This window comes from Sciurus carolinensis, chromosome 10 (genome assembly GCF_902686445.1).
Source record: "Sciurus carolinensis chromosome 10, mSciCar1.2, whole genome shotgun sequence".
In the NCBI taxonomy this organism is placed as follows: Eukaryota; Metazoa; Chordata; class Mammalia; order Rodentia; family Sciuridae; genus Sciurus; species Sciurus carolinensis.
The window spans coordinates 76,951,908-76,975,456 of record NC_062222.1 but is presented as its reverse complement, the minus strand read 5'-3'; the positions used below and the strand labels follow the sequence as shown (position 1 = coordinate 76,975,456).

The 23,549-nt window shown below is 34.2% G+C and overlaps 2 protein-coding genes across 6 annotated transcripts in view; one reads left to right on the top strand and one right to left on the bottom strand.

Moving 5' to 3' along the window:
• The window catches only part of Bmp2k (BMP2 inducible kinase), a 143,681-nt gene extending 126,747 nt beyond the window's left edge, over positions 1-16,934 (top strand). For both annotated transcript variants that reach the window (XM_047567040.1, XM_047567039.1), the window contains one exon: positions 11,543-16,934. In XM_047567040.1, coding sequence (XP_047422996.1) covers positions 11,543-12,975 — 1,433 coding nt within the window. In that variant the 3' untranslated portion in view covers positions 12,976-16,934. The remainder of the gene's footprint in view (positions 1-11,542) is intronic.
• Paqr3 (progestin and adipoQ receptor family member 3) overlaps positions 11,357-23,549 on the bottom strand; it is a 34,189-nt gene continuing 21,996 nt past the window's right edge. The window contains exons 6-8 of one of the 4 annotated variants that reach the window (XR_007110551.1): positions 21,426-21,577; positions 18,527-18,646; positions 11,357-13,005 (exon numbers count right to left, since the gene is read on the bottom strand). Coding sequence is in view for 3 of the 4 variants with exons in the window: in XM_047567042.1 (XP_047422998.1) it covers positions 21,435-21,577 (143 nt within the window). In the remaining variant the exon portion in view is untranslated. Of the gene's footprint in view, positions 13,006-18,526; positions 18,647-20,257; positions 21,578-22,737; positions 23,439-23,549 lie in introns of those variants that run through there. The other 3 variants (XM_047567042.1, XM_047567041.1, XM_047567043.1) reach the window with 3 other exon arrangements.

Sequence of the window (23,549 nt, the reverse complement as noted above, 5' to 3'; positions counted from 1 at the left end):
CATTCATGTGTGCAAACCAGATAATTATATCAAGGATCTGTTTGACGCTATATGCAAATGTAATGTCTTACTCCTTAAATTTATATTTTTATTACCATGGAATTATATTTACCTTTTGTGTCATATTGCTAAACTGATATTAATAGTGTAGTTTGTCAGAAAGACCATGACTATGGAATTATAAAACCCTGGGCTCAAATCATAGTTTTGTCACAGATTAACCATTTAATATTTGGGTATTTCCCAACTTGTAGAGTTTCTTTATCTTAAATTGGGGATAATACTAGCTACTTGATAGAATTATTGAGAGGATTAAGTAAGAGGATGTTATAGAAAGCACACACCTCTTCAGTAAATATTGGTTGCAATAGTGGCTGCTATTATTGGTATTATTATTGAGTATTTTTACAGTTCACTACCAAATTCTGAAATGTTAGTGTTGTTCAGCTAGGAGAAGTAAAGAGTTTTCATGATAAGTAATTATTCTCTTAGCTACTTCAAACTTTTAAAATGTAGAACCTATTTGTGAGGCTGTTGTTTAATATGGTCATTCCTATTTTTAACTAAAGCATTAGTACCCCCTATACACCCTATGAAAAACATGGTATTCATAATATGTCAGGAAACCCATACTTCCTTTCTTCTTGTCAGGGTATTGCTTTATAGTTACTTTGTATACCAGCATAGGACATATGGCTCTGCGAATTATATTATAGTGCATACTACCTAATTTTAGTAAGGACCCACAATCTCAGAAACATAAAAAGGTTTTATGAAATTCTAAAATTGGACTTGGAAAGTTCTACTGACATGTAGGCCGTATTAGGTCATCGAAGTTTTAGATTTCTTATATTTCATTTTTAATTTGGCTTAGGTTTAATTAGGTTTGGGTTCAAATGCTGAGTCATTTTATAAGCCATGAGGAAGTATATAGTTTATTTCTTTATATTCTATTATGTAATCCTTAAATATCAAAATTTTTCCACCAATTAAACAAATTTTAAAAATTAATTAAAGAATTTTTCTATTTTAGGATGTTGGCAGTAATAGTTACTGTATATTGAATTCCAGTGTAAATATACATTGGAAACTGAGACTTAGGTTAGTGGCTTGCTTAAAGGTCACATCGTTCAAAAGTAGGAATCCAACTCGGATTCTAAACTGTTCTTTGAATAGTAGGAAAACAAAAGTATTAACTGTTTGAGATAAAAATCTACAGTAATGTGTAACTTAATAAAGACATGATTTATGGCATTTTTAGTGTGATGAAGGGAAGCTGTTCACAACTACTGTGAGTCTCTTCTTTTACTTAAACCCTGTTTACTTGCTGTGTCTTTAGAGAAATAGTACAGACTTTGATAAAACCTAACCCTAATCCACTAATTCTTGGGCTTCCATGGTGAACTGGCAGTACGCTACCAATTCAAAGCATCTTTAGAATCTTATAGCCCTCCTTTCTACCCTCAATGATGAGACAACAGAAGGCATGTAATTCTAATAGCAGTTTCAAGCCATTTATCCTCTATAATCTGATAGTGAATAAAAGAACATCGAAACAAAATTTCTTTGATACTGGAGGCTTTTTCATGATTAAAAGTGTACCACCTGTTTAATAACTAAAAGAAAACTGCCCTCTGTTCTACATGGAAGCCAGATTAGAAGAGTGGGTAATGAGGACAGTATGATGTAAAGTATACTTCCCTCCTCTCATTTGATATTTTCTAAATATTCTGAATATTTTGGTATGGTACTTTGAAGGTTCACTTATTTGATTTAAGAATACATATTTCACAATATGTATTTTAAATAGTGTGGCATTAACTAGAATCTCACTCTTCTTATGAAGTATTTATTTAAAAGAATACTATAACAAATATATAAAAACCTACCAAGAAATATTTTAGGTATTGACTGAAGATTTGGCTTTTGATTTGGAGTTGTGTTTTGAGCTTTGAAATTTGAACACTCAGAAATTTCCTTTCTGGAAAACTCACAAATACAGAATGGGCAAATTTATGTTTTAAAGTCATTGGATAAGGTAAACTCATTTTTCAGAACTGCCTTATTTTTACCTTTGTCACTTATTTTCCAGATCAGTAGAATCAGGATTAATATGTGGGTTTCTGAGTGCATAAATGAACATAATCATTTAAATGAATCTGTTGATATGAATGATAAGCTTTTTGAAGTCAGGCACTATCTCATTCATCTTTGAATGCCATTCAGTACCTTGATGAATGATTCCCTATCAAACTGTACTTGAGTAATCTAATCTTGGTCTCTATCACAAACACCCCCACAAATATTTAATAAAATTTCACCAAATAAGATGACTATTATTTAATGTTCAATTCTTTCAGGTAAGTTAACAATATTTTCCCTATTTTATAGGTGAGGAAACTAAGGCTTTATTTGGATGTTTATATTCTGTGGGTTTTGTAAAGTTGAGTGTTATTTTGTTTTTTGATAAAAACCTCACAGTATTTCTACAACTGAACTTTACTACAAAATATTCTGAAGTATATAGTTCTACAAAAAACTATTTGGTGAAATGGAAACAATACATTGCTTATCCTCTTGGAATTTTTTACTTTTCAGGTATGATTTTGTAAAGAGGATACAAAAAAATATATAGTAAGACAAAACTGTGGTTACATTTTGTAATGGGTTAATGATAAGCTATGCTGAATTTTTGCTAATGATGATATTCTAGTGTTAGTTTAATTGTTGAATTTACAGATAAGAATTTGAAGCTAGTGTCATCAGCAAGAGGCATCACCATAGCTTTGTTACATGGCCTTAACTTTGGTCAGCTTTAAATTTCTTATGCATTCAGAGAGATTGGACTAAATCTCTAGAAATACCTTCTTGTTTTATGCTTTCAAGATACAGTTGACCTTTACGTCATGTACAAAAAGAGAAACAACATGTATCCCATTTGTTTACAATAAAAAAAAAGATACAGTTGAAGCAATGAGATAGGATTAAGATTATCCAAAAGAAAAAAGTAGAAAAAGATAAAAAAAAATGTCAAGAACTAAGTTTTGGGTGGTAACTATGTATAACTTTGAAATATTAGGAAGTCATAACAGTGACCTAACATGGAAAACGAGAGGGAAAAAACTGAAGTTGCAGTTAATAAGATGGAAGAAAAAAAAACTCTCAGCAAGATCGTAGCATACCTCACAAAACATTTTCTCCCAAATGTGGGAGCCTAATACTGGGGAGCTGAGAGATAATATATGAAAAGCTGTTGGCACTACATTTATACACTTGAAGTGTTACTTCCTATCCCATCTGATTTCATTTCTTAGTACCATTAGAAGTATATAGTTAGGTACTCCATAAGTAACTAAAGATGATGGTAAAATACAGTAGTACTAACAGTAATGATCCTTTACGGAGTACCTACAGTGTACCACCACTTTACAGGTATTTTTACTTTAATTCCTATTACAGATTTATGAGGCAGATACTATTGTTATCCCTACTTTACAGATGAAGAGAGTAAAACACTAAATAGTGCATGATTCCAAATAATAATACAGGTCATCAAAGGGCATTTTCATTTAGTATTCTCTACTGATGAAAAAAGGGAAATACGTTACATATTTTTAGTTACCAAATGGCTGTTTGTCTTTACTTGTTTAGTAAAAGCTTATTAGTTTTACTGAGGTTACTGAATTATTGAAACATTCAGTTATTATCTTTGACATGTTTATAAAGTAAAATAATGAGAATTATTTTCATCAGCAGAATTTGTTTACTAATAAGTAGTAATCCTCTTGACATTCACTTCAATGATACTTCCCTTACTCTTAATATTTTTATAGTACTTAAAATTTTTTTGAGGACTGGGGATATAACTCAGTTGTTAGAGAGCTTGCCTGTCAAGCACAAAGGCCCTGGGTTCAATCCCCAGCACTGGAAAAAAACATTTTTTTCTTTGAAAGATAGTTTCTAAGCAATCCAAGAGAATTTAAGACTTCATAATCTACCTTTATTATTCTTAATAATTTTCCCAAATTTGCATTGCTTATCTTAGTCGCTTCCCTTATTTTTAGGCTTTGGGTTTGAAAGAATTTTGGCTGTTTCCAGTAATCAAACCCAACCTCAAAAGACAAGAATTTGCTATTATTTCAGTTAGTGGAGTTCAATAGAAGTAAAGAAATCAAAGATCACTGAACTAGATGTTAAGACTTGCATTCTGGTCCAAGTGCTTCTGTTAAGTAGATATGTACCCTCAGGTAAAAGTTTCAGTTCATCTTGAAATGGTTTAGACCATTATTCATTATACAGTCTCCAAAGTGAAAGTGTGTCATTTTATAAATGTAGGCTGTGAACATCTAGTATTCTTAATTCACAATACTGAATCTTTGAAAATATTTTTCAAAGAAAAAATATCCTTAAGAAACAAATATCCTTAGTCCATACCTGAGCTGCCTTAAAGTTTTATCCCATATTTTTCTTACATATATGTGGAATATATTAATGTATTCACTATTTTGAGTTTTTTCACACAAAAAATCTACCTAATATATTTTGACTGATGGTTTTCTTGTTTGTTGTTCTTTGGGAACAGTGAAATAGCTCTTAGTTGATTAACACTTTTGCTAAGATTTGCTTATAAATAATTGATCACAGATTTTTTCATACCATTTGTGTATTAAAAATTGCGTAAATTAATAAACTTGCTTCATTGTCACTATTAAAATGATTCTTGTTAAGAAACTCAAAAAAGCTGAAATTTTTAGTTTGTAGTTTTATGGCACAAAACAAAAGAACCTCTTGAGTCGAAGTTATCCCATCAAAACATTCTACTGTTTTGTTTAAACAAAGACACATGCTCTGATCAGACCCACAGATAAAAATAATGGGTCAACACAGGAAATTTTATGGTATTACCAAAATTAATAAAGAAAAGATGTAACTGAGATAAGATCCACATTCTAGGCATTTGTTTAAGCTGTAAGTATACACGCCTAGTGTTTAAGTATTATAGCTCCCCTCCCACCTACTTGAAAACCAGCCATTTTTATGTTAATACAAATCTCAGTAAATACGGAAATTATTAGGATTTAGGATATGTTGAATTACAAAGCAACATATTTAGGCTATACTTTGGGGAAATTAACTTTGGCAGTGAGATAATCCTGATTAAATTTCATAGTAGATCAACTATGTATTATTTAATCTAACAACTGGGAAGAAGCAATCTGTCCCCAGAAGCAAATAATGGGAATATCTGAATTTTTTTTATTTTTAAATTCCAGGACTGTTTAGGCAAATAAATGGATTTTAGCTAGAGGTCAAATTTTAAAGTACTATATATACTGTACAATTGAAACCAACTTTCTGACTTGTAATCTTATTTTGACCATCTTTTGGGTCTATAGATCAGTACTAAAAGCCTTAAAATATAGTTGACTTTCTATATCCATGGATTCAACCAACTGTGGATCAAAAATATTTTTTTTAAATGCCACTTGAACATGTTCAGACTTTTTTCATGTCATCATTCCCTAAACAATATAGTATAACAACTATTTACATAGCATTTATATTGTATAATTATTATAAGTCATCTACAGATGATTTAAGGTATACAGGATGATAAAGTAGCTTATATGCCAATGCTACACCATTTTATAAGGGATTTGAGTGTAAAGAGGACTTTGATATCTGGGAAAGTTTTATTAACACAACTTTATTTTTCTGTAATTCCCATTTCTTTCTCAGCTCTTTTGTAGCTTAACAATGAAGAGGGGATGATTAGGTAGATTGCTGTTACTGTAGAATGTAAACTTATCTAGGATTGTTTTGACTTGCAACCAGAACTACTTTTCCCTTACTTAACAGGAGGTGATAGAGAGATCTGATCACATAAACTTAAATCTGGTTTAATGGTGTTTACCACTTAAGTTGTTACTGGTATGTTTTCAGAAAGCCTTATTACTTCTCTTGATTACAAAGTTTATGAAGGAGTAGAAATTTGAAGATGTATAGAATCATTTGAAGTGTGGGCTATGAGAATATGGGAGAAAAAGGAATTTAGATAAATATTTTAGTTTTATGAAGGGGAGATAGTAATAAAACCAGTCTGTGTACATCAACCAGTTGCCCATACATTTTAGAGATCTAGTCTGAAACCACAAAGATGGCATACATCATTGTGTGTGTTTTTTTGCTCTTTTTAAAATAAGTCTTTTTTCATTTCTTATACTGTGCTCTCAAATGTAGCTATTTAAAAATCAGAGATATAATTTCCAGGATCAAAAATGTATCCCTGGGTGTGGATATACATCTGTTAGCCTACTTTTTTTCTGGTAGTTTGAAAGTGGACCTGAACTCCTCTTGAATTAGTGATAGAATTGTTTCTTTCCTTCTCCCTACTCTTTCATTTAGATTAATCTTCATCCTTTGAGCCCAGAAAAGTTACTAGAAGATTATTGAATGTGGTGGATGAAATAATTGAATTTGGCTCTTCCCTGGAGAGGATGATGATAAAGTGCTTATCGTGTCAGGCACTATTTTAATTCTTTTCTTCATAACAGCAGTATGAAATAAAACCTGTTATTATCCCATTGCATGCACAAGGAAAAGTTAGGATAGCTGTGATCTTGGCAGGATTGTTATTGGGTTATTTTTACACTTCACATATATATGCATACTCCTTATGTGTATTATCCATAATAAGGAAATAACATAAATGGATAATGTGAAAATGCTTTAAAAGGGAGGGTTTTCTTTTTTTCCTCCCTCAAGGAAAAAGTGCACAAGTGTCATGGTCCTATTTTAAATACAGTAAAACTAGAAATAATGTAGTGATAAATATTTAAAAGTGTTATATAAAATATTTTATTGTGCTCCTATCAGAATAATGAACAATGTTTGTATTGGAAAGATATATTAAAAAATGGTAAGTAAAGAGACCCCACAAATTTAGATCCACACTGACAGTTACAAAAATGTATCTGCATGGCACTTCACAACAAATATTTTTCTCTCTATTCATGCAATGTTGAAATGACAGAGCAGTCAGAATAAGAAGTAGAATGCAGCAGGTGTGTCCTGGAAAGCCGAGGTGGCCAGTTGGGTAATGGAAACAGTATATTTTAAGAAGACTGGAATTAAAATATATAAGAATAACAAAATGAAGGTGAATTGAAGGACACTGCAAGATTGAATATCTATCGTGTGTTAAATGTTCCAGGAGATCTTCAGGAATAAAATTTAGTTCCCTAGAAATGGAAAATCTCCCAGAGAGGTTATAGAGCAGCATTTCCCCAAAGTGCTTGATGCATCATTGTTTATTAAGGTTAACAGGTGTTACCTGTAAATAAAAGCACAGAGAAGCAAATTAGGGAAATCCTGGGTTTTATAAAAATTAACGATTCTTCTGTGTAGGACTCATTGCCACCTCTAACAAGCATATTCCACCTGAGTGAGGTGGAGGCAGAATATTGAGTGCATCATTCCATAGACTTTGTTGCCTGAGACATACAACTGTTTTATTCCCATTGGGATGTTACTGGAGGTGTCCATGAGCAAATGTGAGGGGTTTGCACAGTGGGTTACTAAGCTGTTCAGTAGCTTGAGGTAATAAAGTTAAAACGTATCTTAGCAGAAATGGTCCAGTAAGGGATGACTGGGAGTTCCCTGAAACCATACATATTTTGAGTAACAATCCATGAAAATAAATTCTCTTAATCTAAAAGTAATCTTTAATCTAAAAGTAATCTTGGTTTTTACTATCAGAAGTATGCTCTATGGAAGAACAGTCAAACTTGAGAATCTGTATTTGATTTGGTACTACTCTGTTAGGATAAAAAATAGCATATAGCTCCTAGTTAGTTTTAAGGAACTGGCAGATTATATTGTATTTAAGTACAACCTGATGGAAGTTTTCCATAATCTTGTTTCCCACTCAGTCTTTACTACCACCACTGAGGTCAAGGTTACCAATAAACCTCAAATGATGACTAGATCCAATGGCCACATTCTGTCTTCAGTTTAGCCTAGCTCTTTGTACCTTCTGGCTCTGTTCTCTCTCACCTCTGCTCTTGCTTTCCATGACATTATACTCACATGGTCTTAGTCCTTTTAGACAGGTGCTTATCAGTTTGCTTTGCAATTTCCTATTCTTTGACTTCTGAATGTTTTGCACCCTGCGGCTCAGTTTTGCACCTTCTTTTCTCATGAAGTGATGTTTTTTAGTCTGTGACTGTTTCTATACACCCTCTACATGGTGATAATACCCAAGTGTATTTTCTTTAGCCAAACATTAAGCATGTGCTCAAGGCATGGATATCTTCTTTATCCTTACGTACACATACATCAAGCTTAATGTGTCCAAAACCAATTTTATTTATTATCTCTACTTTCCAGCTTCTTTAGAAAAATTTTTTTCAATGCTGGGGATTGAACCCAGGGCCTTGCCCATGTTAGGCAAGCACTCTTTCACTGAATTATACATCCCCAGTTCAGCTTTTTTACTTACTCTATGTTAATGGTATCATCATCTTTCCTGAATTTTTCTCTTCAGTCTCTGATTCTTCCACTTTTATCTACCCTTCTGCCATTTTCATCAAAGCCAACATAAACTCTAACTTGAATTACTGCAATTTTCTTTTCCCTGATGGCCCACCCCCAACAAGCTTTTCCACTCCATTTTACTTTTCTACATAGAAGTTGGTCATCTTTTTGGAATAAAATTCTGATCATGACACCCATTTTAAAGCCTTGTAATAGTTTTCTGCCATATATTGAATTTCCAATGAAATATGGACTCCATTCATGGCTTCCAGAGACCTTCAGTGTTTCCTTTTCCATTCTTTCCTACCCCATTTTGTACAGTGTCCCCCTTGCTCACTGTGCTTCAACCACACCATTCCATTTGAAGTCCCTCAAACATACCCTTGCTTTTATCTGGAGCAGCTTCCAGTTTATCCTTTGCATAGCTGGCTCCTCATTGTTCATTCTTAACTCTCATGTCCTTAGGGAGACCTTCACTGCCTGCCCACAGTAGACTTTTGCACCCATTCCTCCTTTATTTCAGAGCACTGATGAATGAAATAAGAAAATGCAAGTGACTGAATTCTGAGCTAAAAAGATCTAAAGATGTAGAGTTTACTTTTATTCCTTCATATTTCTTGTAACTTCTCTTACTATATTCTGAATATATTTGGTGAGCTCAGAGTAGTCAGTTTCATTTTCATTTTTTCTTTTTGGTACTAGGAATTGAACCCAGGGGAACTTTAACCACCGAGCCACATCCCCAGCCCTTTTTTATATTAATGGCAGGGTATCGCTGAGTTGCTGAAGCTGTGTTTGAACTCATAATCCTCCTGCTTCAGCCTCCTGAGTTGCTGGGATTAGAGGCATGTGCCACCACACTGGGCTCAATATTGCGTTTTAATAAAAATTAGTCAGTGCTAGGGTAAAGACGGATAATAAATGAGATGTGATAAACATTTGCAGTCCAGTGGAGTAGGTATTCAATTAAGGTTTGCACCAGTTTCAGGAGTTTGAGGGGTGGCTCTGAAGGGCTGTGTCCCTGGCTGGGTCTTGAAACATAGCCACCTTCATGAGGCAGTCTGGTGAAAGAGGGAGATTATAGGACATTCATATTAAAGTGCATTGTTTTATTGCAGTGGGAAAGAGATGTTAAGACAGGAGAGCATTCTAGAGTATTTTCCATTCCTGAAAGGGTGGATAGCCATTTGGTTCCTGAATTTGAGTAGGCTAAAGAATAATGTGGGAAACAGGGTATGAGACTACAGATTTGGCAAGACAACCCAAATAGAGAACCCTGCATTATGCTAAGGGTTCCACTTCAGAGAGCCACTGGAAGATTTTAAGAAGGGAGCCATGTGATTAGTTTTTCAGAAAAATTATTCAGGTGACAAGGTAAAGGAACAGATGGGGGCTGTGAGAATCGTGGCAAAGAAGCAAGTTTAGAGGCTGAGTTGCTAGGTGAGAGATAATGAGGGAATGAATAGACAAGTGGGAGAGGGGAGAAAAGGGAACGTATTTGGGAGATTTAAAAACCACAGACACACACTGGTGGGAAGAGGGCAGATGATTTCCAGATTTCTGCTGGTCTGAGGAACCTACATAGGTGGAGGTGCTATCCACTAAAGGGAACTGCTGGTGAAGAGCACCTTAAGAGGAAAGATGTTCTCTTGAAATGATTTGGTTTGAGGTTAATGGTAGCATACATATTCTGAGTAGATAGCTAAGTATTCATGGTACATATTAGAGATCTGAATCTGTAACTCATGAGATGATTTGGGTTAGAAAGATACAACTGAGCCAAATGCTATCAGTATATTTGGCAGTCAACATACAAGTATTAAAACTCCAAGGAGAAGATGCAGAGGGAGAAACAACCAAGGACTGAACCCTAAGGAACACACATATTTTAAGGCGGTGTTAAAGACAAGGCTTTAGGAAGATGACAGTGCTGACTTCAAGAGAGGTACCACATGCCAGAGATCATCATGTAAATGATGAGTCCCTCCAACATGAGCTAACTAGTTCTGTGATTAAAGACTGTGCTCCCAGCCCCATCTAATTGTTTTGAAAATATTTGATCCTGAAGGGAAGAGATGAGTGTGTGTGACTAAATCAAATTGACTGGAATAATTCATTCAGTATATCCATGTATTGGGAAGGTAGTATATTTTCATGAAATCTAATAAACTATATTTCTCTTCTAAATACAATACTTAGATTTTAAAGCTCTACATTTGGTGAAGTTTAATTGCCTATCACACAGTCTCCTGATAGTTTACATTTGTTTGAAAGAGAGCCTTTAATGGAATGTCTAGTAGTATAGATATTGTAGCTAAAGGAAGAACCATTTTTGGTACATCAGTTTAGTATCTGGTTCTTAGCTTTGATCAGGCTATGAAGGATGCACTTGTGCTAAGTTAACTCAAAAGACACTGATTTAAATCAGATGCAATAGTGCACACCTGTAAGCCCTGTGACTTGGGAGGCTAAGGCAGGAGGATTGCAAGTTCAAGGCCTGCCTGGGCAACTTGGTGAGACCTGTCTCAAAATAAAAAGTGCAGTGGTAGAGTATCTCCAGGTTCAGTCCTCAGTGTGGCAAAAAACAAAATTGATGTGTAAAAGTAAAAATGCTGGTTTGAAAAAATTAGTGAAACATGTAACTAAACAGACAAGGTGTTCATACCTATAGAGACCCATTGATCTCTATGAGAAAACAAAAGAGTTGAAATACAAACAATGTTGTTTGGTGAATTGTTTGTTGCAGTTACAATCAGCTGATTCATCTTACATTAATGGTGGGGAGAAAAAACTTTTTAGCTGGCAGTGAGGGTCTGTGATAAGTAAGTAGTGTATAGGGACCAGAGACAAGTATGTGTCTGCAGTAAGGACCTAACCATCTACCTGAGGACAGTGACAAAGAATTGAAGACATTATTTTTTCCTTTGAGGGAACTGGTATGAGGGATATGTAATGCCATGTTTGAAATGTACTGGAAGCCTATAATATTTTTTATTTGAACCTGCAGGTTCTCCAGAAAAGAAAGGTGAATATCCATCCATGAATCAAGAAAATAGCACTACAAACCCTATAAAGAATGGAAAAGCAAGTCCAATATCTAAATATCAGCGGATTGAAAAGAAAACCTCAGCAAATTTATCAGTACGAGGTCATGTACAAAAGGGGAATGATGACTCTGAAAGTGATTTTGAATCAGATCCCCCTTCTCCTAAGAGCAGTGAAGAGGAAGACCAAGACGATGAAGAAGTTCCTGGAGAACAAGGAGATTTTAATGATGATGATACTGAACCGGAAAATCTGGGTCACAGGCCTCTCCTCATGGATTCTGAAGATGAGGAAGAGGAGGAGAAACATAGCTCTGATTCTGAGTATGAGCAGGCCAAAGCAAAGTACAGCAGTGTGAGCACTGTCTACAGAGAGAAATCTGGCAGTGGACCAACCCAAGATCCTAATGCAGCACTCCTCACCCTAACCCATGTACCTTCTGATGTTGGGGTGGAGACTCCCAAACAGGAGTTTGATGTATTTGGTGCCGTTCCTTTCTTTGCAGTGCGTGCTCAACAGCCCCAGCAAGGAGAGAATGAAAAGAACCTCTCTCAACAGGTGTTTCCTACTGTTGGACTAGAGCAAGAGGAATTTGATGTCTTCACGAAGGCGCCCTTTGGCAAGAAGGTGAATATCCAAGACTGCCCTGTAGTAGGGTCTGAGGCACATGCTCTTCCTGGTTGTCCCAAAAGTGTAGATATATTTGGCTGCACTCCCTTTCAGCCCTTTCCCACATCAACAAGTAAAAGTGAAAGTAAGGAGGACCTTTTTGGGCTTGTGCCCTTTGAGGAGATAACTGGGAGTCAACAGCAGAAAGTCAAACAGCGCAGCTTACAAAAACTGTCCTCTCGCCAGAGGCGTACAAAGCAGGATATGTCCAAAAGTAACGGGAAGCGGCATCATGGCACACCAACTAGCACGAAGAAGACTTTGAAGCCGACCTATCGCACTCCAGAGAGGGCTCGCAGGCACAAGAAAGTGGGCCGCCGAGATTCTCAAAGCAGCAATGAATTTTTAACCATCTCAGACTCCAAGGAGAACATTAGTGTTGCACTGACTGATGGGAAAGACAGGGGGAGTGTCCTACAACCAGAGGAGAGTCTGTTGGATCCCTTTGGTGCCAAGCCCTTCCATCCTCCAGACCTGCCATGGCACCAGCCACATCAAGGCCTGAGTGACATCCGTGCTGATCACAATACTGTCCTGCCTGGGCGGCCAAGACAGAATTCACTACATGGGTCATTCCATAGTGCAGATGCGATGAAAATAGATGACTTTGGTGCCGTGCCCTTTACAGAACTTGTGGTGCAAAGCATCCCACCACATCAGTCCCAACAGTCCCAACCAGTAGAATTAGACCCATTTGGTGCTGCTCCATTTCCTTCTAAACAGTAGATACTTCTGATGGATTCTTGGCATTTACTCCTGTTTCAAAAAAGTATGAATAGTTTTATGAATTTGAAGAAAATTTATTTGTATAGCTCTTTATATCATTCATTCTTACAGGTCAGTCAGGATAGGTGATTTTTAAATAAACCAAATAGAAAAAGGAAGTATCTCTACAGGGTAGTAACTTGAAGCCTCTTCCAAGCAGAAAAAGGAGCTAAACAGAAATCTCTAACCAAGGATTTCTGCTACTGTCATCACGGCATGGAAATTGCAAAGTGTGGTACTTCCAGTGAAAGCACATTTCCATCCCAGGTGTGTAGACACTGAGAAGGGACAGTAAAGCTATATCATTATTTTTGATAAAACAGTGTCATTTATGTGCATATCCCAGGCTCATTCCAGATGCAGCATTTAAAATTAGGCTATTTGTACATACATTAATTCTGTTTATGAATTTTATGGTTTCTTCTAATTTTCACACAGAAAAAAACAAGCAATCTAGCTCTCCTAAAGAATTAGGAAGATCTTATCAGGAGAGTGTAGAGTCTTTAGTTCATACACACTTCTCTACAAAGCAGAGCCAGAAAAAACTGACTGTTGTGCCTAAAACTCTGTGTATTTTTAAAAACAAGTGCCATTAATATGGGATATCTTATGATAATTATGTGAAATAATGTACGTTAATTAGCTCAGTTTAGCCCTTCTACATGTATACATATTTCAAAACAACATGTACATGATAAATATATATAATTTGTCAATTAAATTTTAGAAACATGGAGTATGTAATTGAAGCCTAGAGTAAAAATGTAAAGACATATCTGGCATTTGAAAAATGTAAAAGACATGAATGTTATGTAAGAACAAAAAAACATTGAATACTTTAGAAACACTATTTTTTTCAAATGGCTTCTTGCCAAAAACTTGTATGTCCCCAAGGAAGCAGATAATTGAAAAAAACAAACAAACAAAAAAACTGGGAGTGAGGACAAAGGTTGTATAGAAACTTTATTTCAGGAAAAACAAATGTGGCTGAAACCCTGAATTTTTAAGATGTTTACAATGTAAAATCATGTTGCATTTAATAATGTACTTTGTTAAACTACCACCTTCATCAAATATTCCCCAAATCATGAGCAACAGTTATTTTACTTAGGTTTAGACAGTGGAGTACTTTTAATAAAGTGCACAAAACAGTGACACCCTCAAAGCCTTATAGGCAGGACTTGTGCATCCTGCTACAAGTACCTCTGCACTAACACACCAGATCTTAAAATGGATATAAGGTATTAGATGATGAGGGACTAGCATCTTAATTCTGCTAGCTGATTGTGTCTTTAGTGAAAAGAACCCAGCTACCAAATTGCCTTTTTTCTATACCATAAATGATAATTAGAAATTTGAGATTTTATAGAAATCATGTTTAATGATAATAATGACATGAATTAATGTGAATATAGTATCTAAGCTTTAAGTTATAATTAACTCTTTCCCTCTCAGATTAACATAAGTTTCTAGAACATTTATGAAAAGGGGTGAAAATTCATCAACTAGCACTCTCCTTGGGTGTTCTTTGCATCCAATTAAAGTGTATTTTATGAGTAATCTTATTAGAATCCTAATTATAGTGCCCCAGTAGGATAAATTATTTGCCAGTTTTCAGTTTTAAACTTGTAATGAAGCAAAGGATATGTAACTAATCCACATACTTTTTATTATTTTCTATATGCTAAATCAGACAGAAATTGATGAATGGGGAAGCGATATGTGAATCACACTGTAGCAGAGGCAGACCAAGCATTACATTACTATTTACAATTGTGCTTCTAGAGCTGGACTGCACCAATTACTTGTCCTTGTGCCAAAGGCAAATGTTGTTTGCACCTTTTTTTCTGATTCTCAGGTTGATTAATTCTGCTAATGCAAATGTCCAAGTAGATGTTCTTTTAAACTACAAAATAGATTCAAGTGATACTTTCTTTTAAGTGAAGAGTAAATTTATGAACTACAGGTTTGTATCAAACAATTTTTTTAAAAAAGGAAATCTGTTGGATAATGTGTTCATAATATGCTTCTTTGACTATTGTAATACTTCATCTCTTGATCTTCATTAGCTCATCTTTTAGAAGGGTAGTAGAGGAACTAATACAGTCTCCTTAGGATGTAAATATAAAATACATAGTTTTATTTGCTCTTCAATACACTGAATAATGTAAATGATTCAGACACTGAAGAGACCCTTTGGCTTAAAATGTTGGACAGATTTCTGAGGAAACAACTCTGCCATGGCTTAAAATATTTACATTCTTGTTTATTAGAGCATAGTCTGGTGACTTTCCTCTTTCTGAGATGGTAGCTAAGAGGAAAAACTTAGGATTCAATTGGGGATCCAATGGAATAGAAATGGGGAGATTCCTTTGTGTTGAAATAAGAGGATTAGAGATTTATACTTTCCATTTTCATTCAGCTCCCCCACCATGGTTAAGGTGTAGGTCAACTCTACACAACTGATGCCCAGGTTAATTCCCTGATGAGAATTAAATTCCCAAAGCACATGGTAGCATTTACATTATCTGGCACAAAGCACTCAGTAAAAGTTGTGTTCTAATATGGGGTGGTCCAGCTCTGATTTAAGCTTAATATTTAAGAAAAAATATTTTCCTATTACTATTTGGATGTGCCCTGTGCTTCTAAGGATGCAAAGTAGTTATAACTCTAAACCTGCTATACTTGAACATCACTAAGGGAAGTAACACATGAAGCTAGCAAAATCTGAGGCCAAAGTTGTTTCCTAACAGCTTTAACAATGCTTGTTGATTCTGAATCATCTTTTTAAAAGTGGACCATTTGCTTAACTATTTTAATATCACTTCAATAAAATGTTATTATTTAAAAGAACAGTTTTTATGGCATTGAAGAATGTATCTGCTAAGACATAAAAACTGGTATATATAATAGGTGGAGGAAGGGAAGTTGCAGGCTAGATGAAATGTAACTGATTAGAATATTTATTCAGAAGTGATAACAACCATTAACCATCCTTGGGTATATATACATGTGCATTTGGGCATAGTTATGACATTATCTGGATTTGCAGACAGATGCAACCTTTCAGTCCTACCCTTTTTTATCAGTGATAGACTGTTTTCATTTTGCTGGTGGAACATACTAAGGTGGAATCCACTCTTCTATGTTGGTGTTCATCAGTACAGTTTCCTTACTACTCAGCTTTTCTACTGGGTTTAAGTTCTGGTACTTCACATAAGCACTGTCAGAAGGTACAAGTGTATTAATATCACTAGTTCTGAGGAGTTTGGGTACATTTGTTTAAATATATGTAAAATGTGCGGTGAATTTTTTTTTTTTTTTTTTAGCAAAACTACTCATCATTTTAGGTCCAATTGAGTTGACAGTCTACTACTGTGAGAATGAGATGACATATCTACTGTGAGAATAACATAATGATTATTTGAAAACTTTTATATTCAGTGGTGTTTTCTATATTAAGATATAATTATATAGACATGCATGCACATCACATCTCTCTACTGGAGTTAATGTGAATTTTTTAAAAATGGAATTGCAACCACAATCATAGCTAAAAGAACATTCACTCCTAGTGAGGGTTTACAAAAGCCACTAAAAGAATAAAGTAAGTGAAAATGCAAAGGGTCATTGGGGTTCTGTTTTATTTTAAAATTTATAGTACTACTTTTGAAAGAGAATTGTTTTTATTACTATGCTCTTTTTGTGATTGAGAAGTCATCTAATAGCAGTATAGAAGCTACTTTTTTAATTGCTGGCAAACAGCTTTAAGTGCACTTTCTTTGATTACACTTCCATTTTTTGTTAAACTTGAATTTTCTGAAGCCTTTTATGTACCACTAAGCAAATAACTTTAACCTTTAAAAAAAAAAAACCCCAGATTTACACCTTTATTATATTTCTAATAGTTGTAAAGTATACTTGCTAAAGTAACTTCAGATCTCAAATGTAGCTGGGAAACTCGTGAGACAGGATTGGTTGTCCCCTCCATATCTAATTAAGCACTAACTGACTTTATGACTTTATTGCCTTTATATTGCTTATTCTTGAATTCTGTCCCTGATACACTTTGTTTTGTTTGAAATTTGAAGTTATTTTCTTACTGTATTTATCATACCTCTTTTAATAATCTGCTTTCTTTAAATGCAATAAATTCCAAATGGATTACTTATTCTTTATAATCTGTGACTTTGGAGTTTTTCATTATTTGTCTTATTAAAAGTTTTGGATATAAACTTCTATTGATTTCTTTCATTTACACCATGGATCTTAAACACTTATTGTGTACTAGGAATATAATAAAAAGGAAAACAAGATTGTTCTTAAGGAGCCCTTAGGATTTAAGTAAGAAAATCCATTTGACCTAGATTTTTTGCAATAAAAATTGTTTTAATCACTTACTGTTATTTATAGTGATGATGGTAAGGCAGAACCAAAAGACCTTGAAATGCCTTTAGGATAACTTGTTTGGCATAGAATTCACATTATTCCTACTTTATTTTTAAACTATTAAAAGTTTGTTAACATATATAATTGTTAAAAAATCTTTGAATATTTTGCTTCTTGACTATGTCAGAAAAGCAGCTTTGGAACATTAAATGAGGAAAACATGGAATTGATGGCCCAGGCTTCAGTATGATAATGTAATGTCCCAAAAACTGGAGCCTAGATTGGTGGCTTATGACAGTGTCTCAGTCATAAACAAGATTAATCTTATTTTGTACTTTTTCTTTGAAGTAGTAACATTTATTTCAAGCTATGTGGAAAAATAAGGGCTTTTGTGTCTTCTTAATAGCACAAAGCAGCAGAGTATCACAAATGATGAGAAAAGTTATTTTAAAAAGTCTGCATGTATCACTGTTCAAATTGTTATAGTTAACCCCTTATGGTTCAATTTGACTGCTTTGTTTTGAGTAATTCCTTTTGCAATAATTCCCAGCTCAAGCTTCATCTGTGGCATAGTTAATACCCTCATATTAAAGTTATGCACTCTTGAAGTTGTATTTGTTGCATTGTTAAAAACAGGGCTGGCACAACTGAGAGCACATGCAGGCTAGGTAGTGTTTAATCCTACATTTGTAGAGCAAGAAGAGGGCCTCAGTGGCTGTTCATTTCAGCCATGTGAGTATACAGAGGTTGACTTTTCATAAGTGGGCCATACCACTATTTTTGTCTCCCTTCAAAAAGTGTTCTTTTAAAGGCAGTTTCAGTTCTGGATCATTACCTTACTACCCTACAGAAGTATGGTACAAAATTTCAGGGGAGCCCAATACTCAAGAATATCTATACCTCTCTTCAATATACACATGGTTATTGTGATAATGCACATAAAAAGTACTTCTGCCCTTCTTCTAATAGCTCAGATGATTCTTTACACACTTTGGCAGGGATGGAATTACTAAGTGATGATTTGGGGTGGATATGGATCTACTGAGCAATTGGAAGGAATCTAGAAATGCAGGCTTTGCCCCTTGACATTTAGTACAGGGCAAAGTATATCTCTAGTAAGTACCTGCCAAGTGGAGAGTTGTACAGCTTTATGCCAGTCAATCACAATCTTCAAATCGTATACTCTGTCCAGGTGGGATGCCATAAGATGTGACAGATATTCCCTGATTCTTCATTCCTGATTCTAAAATATGATTTTAAAGCTGTTATGTATTATAAAGAATGACAAGCAGCACTTAATATATTTAGTAAACCCAGTTTATTTACATAATACATATTTTGTCATGCAACTTATAGAATTGCATTCAGCATAATAAACAAAAATAGACCAGCACTATCTTGCTATTTGAAAATGGCTTTATAGAGAAATATAACTGTTTCTTAAATGAGTTAACCACAACCCTAAAAATTGCTAAAACTTAAAAAAAGGCTAAAAATAATTTTTAAATATACTTTTAAAGTCTATAGATAAAGAGCTTTTATAGTTTACACATAGGTAAAAATTAAAACTCATCTTTTTTAGTACTGTAGCTGGAGAGTATATGTTTAACATAACAAAAATAACAAATATACATTATTACAAGGCTCAGATTTCTAGGCAACTTTTAAATATTCTTTAATGTTAACAATGTCTTAAACATTTTCCCAGTAGTGCTGTGCACATAACAGGTGGTCAGTAAATGCTGACATACGTTAAGTGTTTATAGTTGACAGCAACTCACATTCATGTGAATATTCCTTTATAATAAATGCATCATAGTAAAGATAAAAATCAGAGGATAGCTTTCTTACAATAACATTTCCACAAAATACTTAAGTATTAACAGGGAATAATTCTTCCTACAGACCTTGTATGCTCTATGATTCAAAGAAATAATATTTAAAAAACAAAGGATGCTCTTTTTTATGTATTAATTTGGATGGCAAGTATTACATAATTCATACACTATTGACAAAGATGGGAATTTTAAAAATTAAGACTATTTTCTTAGAACATTTTACTGAAAAAAAAAAAAAAAAAAAAAAGTTCCACACCTAAAATAACTCAACTTTCTCCTCATTTTTAACTTGATAATAACTACTTAGTGTATTTTCATTTGGACAAAATGTCAACTTAAAAGCAATGGTATTATGTAAGCCAAAAAGCGATGCTTTAGGGGGAAATATATCCTATTTACACCAAAATCTTCTACTACTTAGTATATAAATCAAACTTGTGGTTTTAAGAGATATTATAGCCATTTTCAAAATAGCATTTCACCATAATAATGAGTATGACATAGTATGCCCTTACGGGGCCCACTAGAAAAAAATTCTCCTTGCTGAGATACCAACATGGAAAATGTCTATTCTAAAATCACTACACTGGAAAGTAACAACATTTTACAGATGGATAAACTGAGGCACATTAAAGTGACTTTTCTAATACTGAATGTACAAAAGGCATTTTGGGAATAAGATTCAATATCAATCAACATCTTTTTAGATATTCAGTCAATTCTATCCTGAAAACACACCAGTATTTAAAAGTTTATCAACTCATTAAGAAACATCAGTAATATTTTATATTCTAACAATTTTTTTATGAATGTCTGCTTTAAGGGATTTAATTTATGCATATGAAATGATCAATGAACAAAGGGTAACAATTATATTAGTACAAGCTATTTTAAGTATAAATTAAATGACAAATTTAATGCTTCAAGTTCAAATTTTATTTTAGCCATTTTTAATTTTTTAGTACTGGGGATTGAACCTAGGGGCACACTACCAGTGAGCTATATCCCCAGTCCTTTTAATTTTTAATTTTGATATAGGGTCTCACTAAATTGCTTAGGACCTTGCTAAACTGCTGAGGCTGGTCTCAAACTTGTGATCCACCTGCCTCAGCCTCTCAGGTCGCTGGGATTACAGATGTGCGCTGCCGCATCCAGCTTCAGGTTCAAATTTTAAATGGTGAACATAACACTTTATCAATGCAATATTAACTCATGCATAAACAAAAGACTTAAAGCACAGTCCTAAAATGGGGCATCCACATGATTTTGATCTAAGGCTTAAGGTTCAGGTCAGGGTTAAATCAGGGCCATAAGATCTTATGGCCTTGAAAGTAGCACCCATAGAGCTGGGAGTCGTCCTCATCAAAATTCTTCTAGAATTTTGGATGAAAATCTACAATCCACTCTCAAGAATTCAATTATGATATGGAATTAAATAAACTCTGGAATTAAAAGGTTTGGGTAACTAATAATTCAGTTATTAGATCATAGAATTTGTTGCTTAATCACGTCCTTAGTTTATAATGTGATATTATCTGATAAGTAACATTGCATGTTCTTTTCTTCCTCTCAATACCTCTCTTAAAGATGAACTTTTTAGTTTCTGGCAAAACTAAATTCCTAATGTCCCTAGGGAGAGGAGAACCTGTGGCTAAAGGAAATAATATTTTAAGTGCCAGTTTTTCACAAACCATGTATTTAAAGGCTACAATTATTCAAAATCACTACCTTGGCTTGTATTAAACAAAGACTGTAACAACCCTCGCCTTGATTAGGCACTTAAATTTGATAATTTGATGAAAATACCTTCCATTAAAGTAATCACACAGGATGACTCCATTTCAAATGGAGATGAGCCCTTCCTAAGAAATTAAGCTGGTGTCAAGTAAACTGAATCCTATTTCTACACTAGTTTCACATTCATTGTTACTATTTGGATTGATTGTTATAATTGCCAACTAATTTTCACTTTCTGTATAAGCAGCAAATTAGTAGTTTTAAGGGTCTGCAAAGCAGTTATTACTACAGATCCCTAGGTATATCTTTCCACTTTTATAAAGTAGTACTCATGATACAGTAAAGAAGAAGAAAAAGAAAAAAAATGAATGGGAACCTTAGAAATAGTGGGGTATACAAGTTCCCATTTTATATTGCTTAACAACTGAATTCACCAGGTGGCCATACCTGAATTCTTCACAAATGTGAAACATAGTCAGGACAAGGCTTGCTATGTCTGTACTGCATGACATACACTGTTGACTGATGCCACCAATATAACATCACTACTGCAAGGATATGCCATATTTGGTGGCTAGATCCGAGGTAGTTTAGTTGTCCTAGAAGGAAGGTAGAAAGAAATTAATACTGATTGTACTATTTTTATATTAAAATAGTTTCTAATCTTCAGCCATGGAATTATGGCTTAGCAGCAGAAAATTTTTGTTAGTCTCAGTGCCTGAACGCTAGAGATTAATTCAGATCCAAGTGTTTTTAAAAAGGGATGAACACATATTTCGATCTAATTTTAAGGATTTATTCATCTAGCACACAGGTAATTTTTAGAAATGCTATTCACAATGTTTTTTTAAAACCTAACTTGTTTAATTTCAGGAATTTGACCTTTTGCCTCCCATGTCTCAATTCCTATCTGGGGTAATGGAAAAAAAAATTATAAGAAACTAGGGTTACACATCAGAGGGTGATTTAGGTATGAATCTGTTGAGTAGGAGATGCACTTTGTGTTTAGATGTGAACCTGCTAGAAGTACTTATTTATTTTACACAGGTATGCAAAGAGAAAACTGAATCTTATATGAGCCCTGAATCTTATACTCTAATGGAATAATCTGCAAAATTCTGTAAGTAGTAATGGGTTAATTAAAGTTGGTTAGTTCATATATATACAATTTCAGAAAATAATTTAATTTCTCTTTGTGGTTAAATATTAAATTCCAGGGAGATTAATAATTAAAGTATGGTATATAACAAAAGAACAGCTATAACAACTTAGGTGTAAACTTTCTCTTACTCATGGTGAGTATGTGATCATGTAATGTAACTGTTCTCCAACCTTTTCTACCTTTTTTCTTACCAAGAATAATAATTTAGTGCAGAACACTGATACTAAAATATAAGTCAACAGGGTTCTTTCTATATGGGTTCTCAGCCTTCCCACGCCCTCCGGGGGGCAGGGTACAGACTCCTAAACTCCCAAAGAGGCTTACAGATTCATTTTTAAAACTCAAATACAGCCCTAAGCAACTTAGTGAGACCCTGTCTCAAAATAAAAAATAAAAAGGGCTGGGGATGTGGCTCAGTGGGTTCACTGAGTTCAATCCTGGCACCCCTGGGTTCAATCCAATCCTAGTGCCAAAAACAAACAAACAAAAAAAAAAAAAAAAAAAAGAAAAAAGAAAAACCCAATACAATTGAGGATTATAAAAAAAAACTGGTTATTTTGTAATAGTAAATAGTAGTATAAGAGATCTACTCAATTCTATTCATGATACCTCAGAGATACTTGGATCCACCAAACACCACTGTGGTGTTTATGTATTTTAAAAAATTTAATGTGAGCTGAATTTAAATTTTTAGGCTTAGTTTTTTTTAAATTTCCCAGTATTCACTACCTGTATTTCCCCCACACTTTTCTCTGAACATTTGAGACTATCACTTTCACCTCTAAAGCCTTTAATGTTTATGGTCTTGGCATTTCTACCACTTTCATGTACCTGCACTAAACCACAGTGCATTTGATCTTCTGTGGGTTTTCTACATTAGACAATTCTAAACCTTGGATCTGAATATTTTAAGTTCTAAAAACACTATGGTCACAATCACATACTATAAAATTTTTTTATGGCTCAATTTTATACTTGTCTGTGAAGAGAAACAGAATTTTTAAAAGAATCATTAATAAGATACAAAAATATATTTTACCAGAATTTGTTTTCTGAGGAAAATTCTGGCCCTGCTTGGAAGATAGCTGGTCTTCAATTCAGGAGCGTATCCTGGTAATGTTCCCATAACCTGATGTTTACACACTCAGACTCTTGGTATTCCCATTCCTATTCAAAGCTCAGTGGTGAAAAACCAAGTGTACAGAGGAATGCCTGAGGATATGTGGTGGATTCATTCTCTATTCCAGGGTTTTTCATCCTTTCTCTTTCCCATCTTTAATTCACTGTGGAAGAGATTCCTAACCAGGAAGAAGGGACATCAAGTTTGCAGTTTGGATTCAAGCAAATCCCTGACTTTCTGTCTTCCAAGTTAAAAAAAACATTGTTTTATGTACTACATTAAAGTTGTT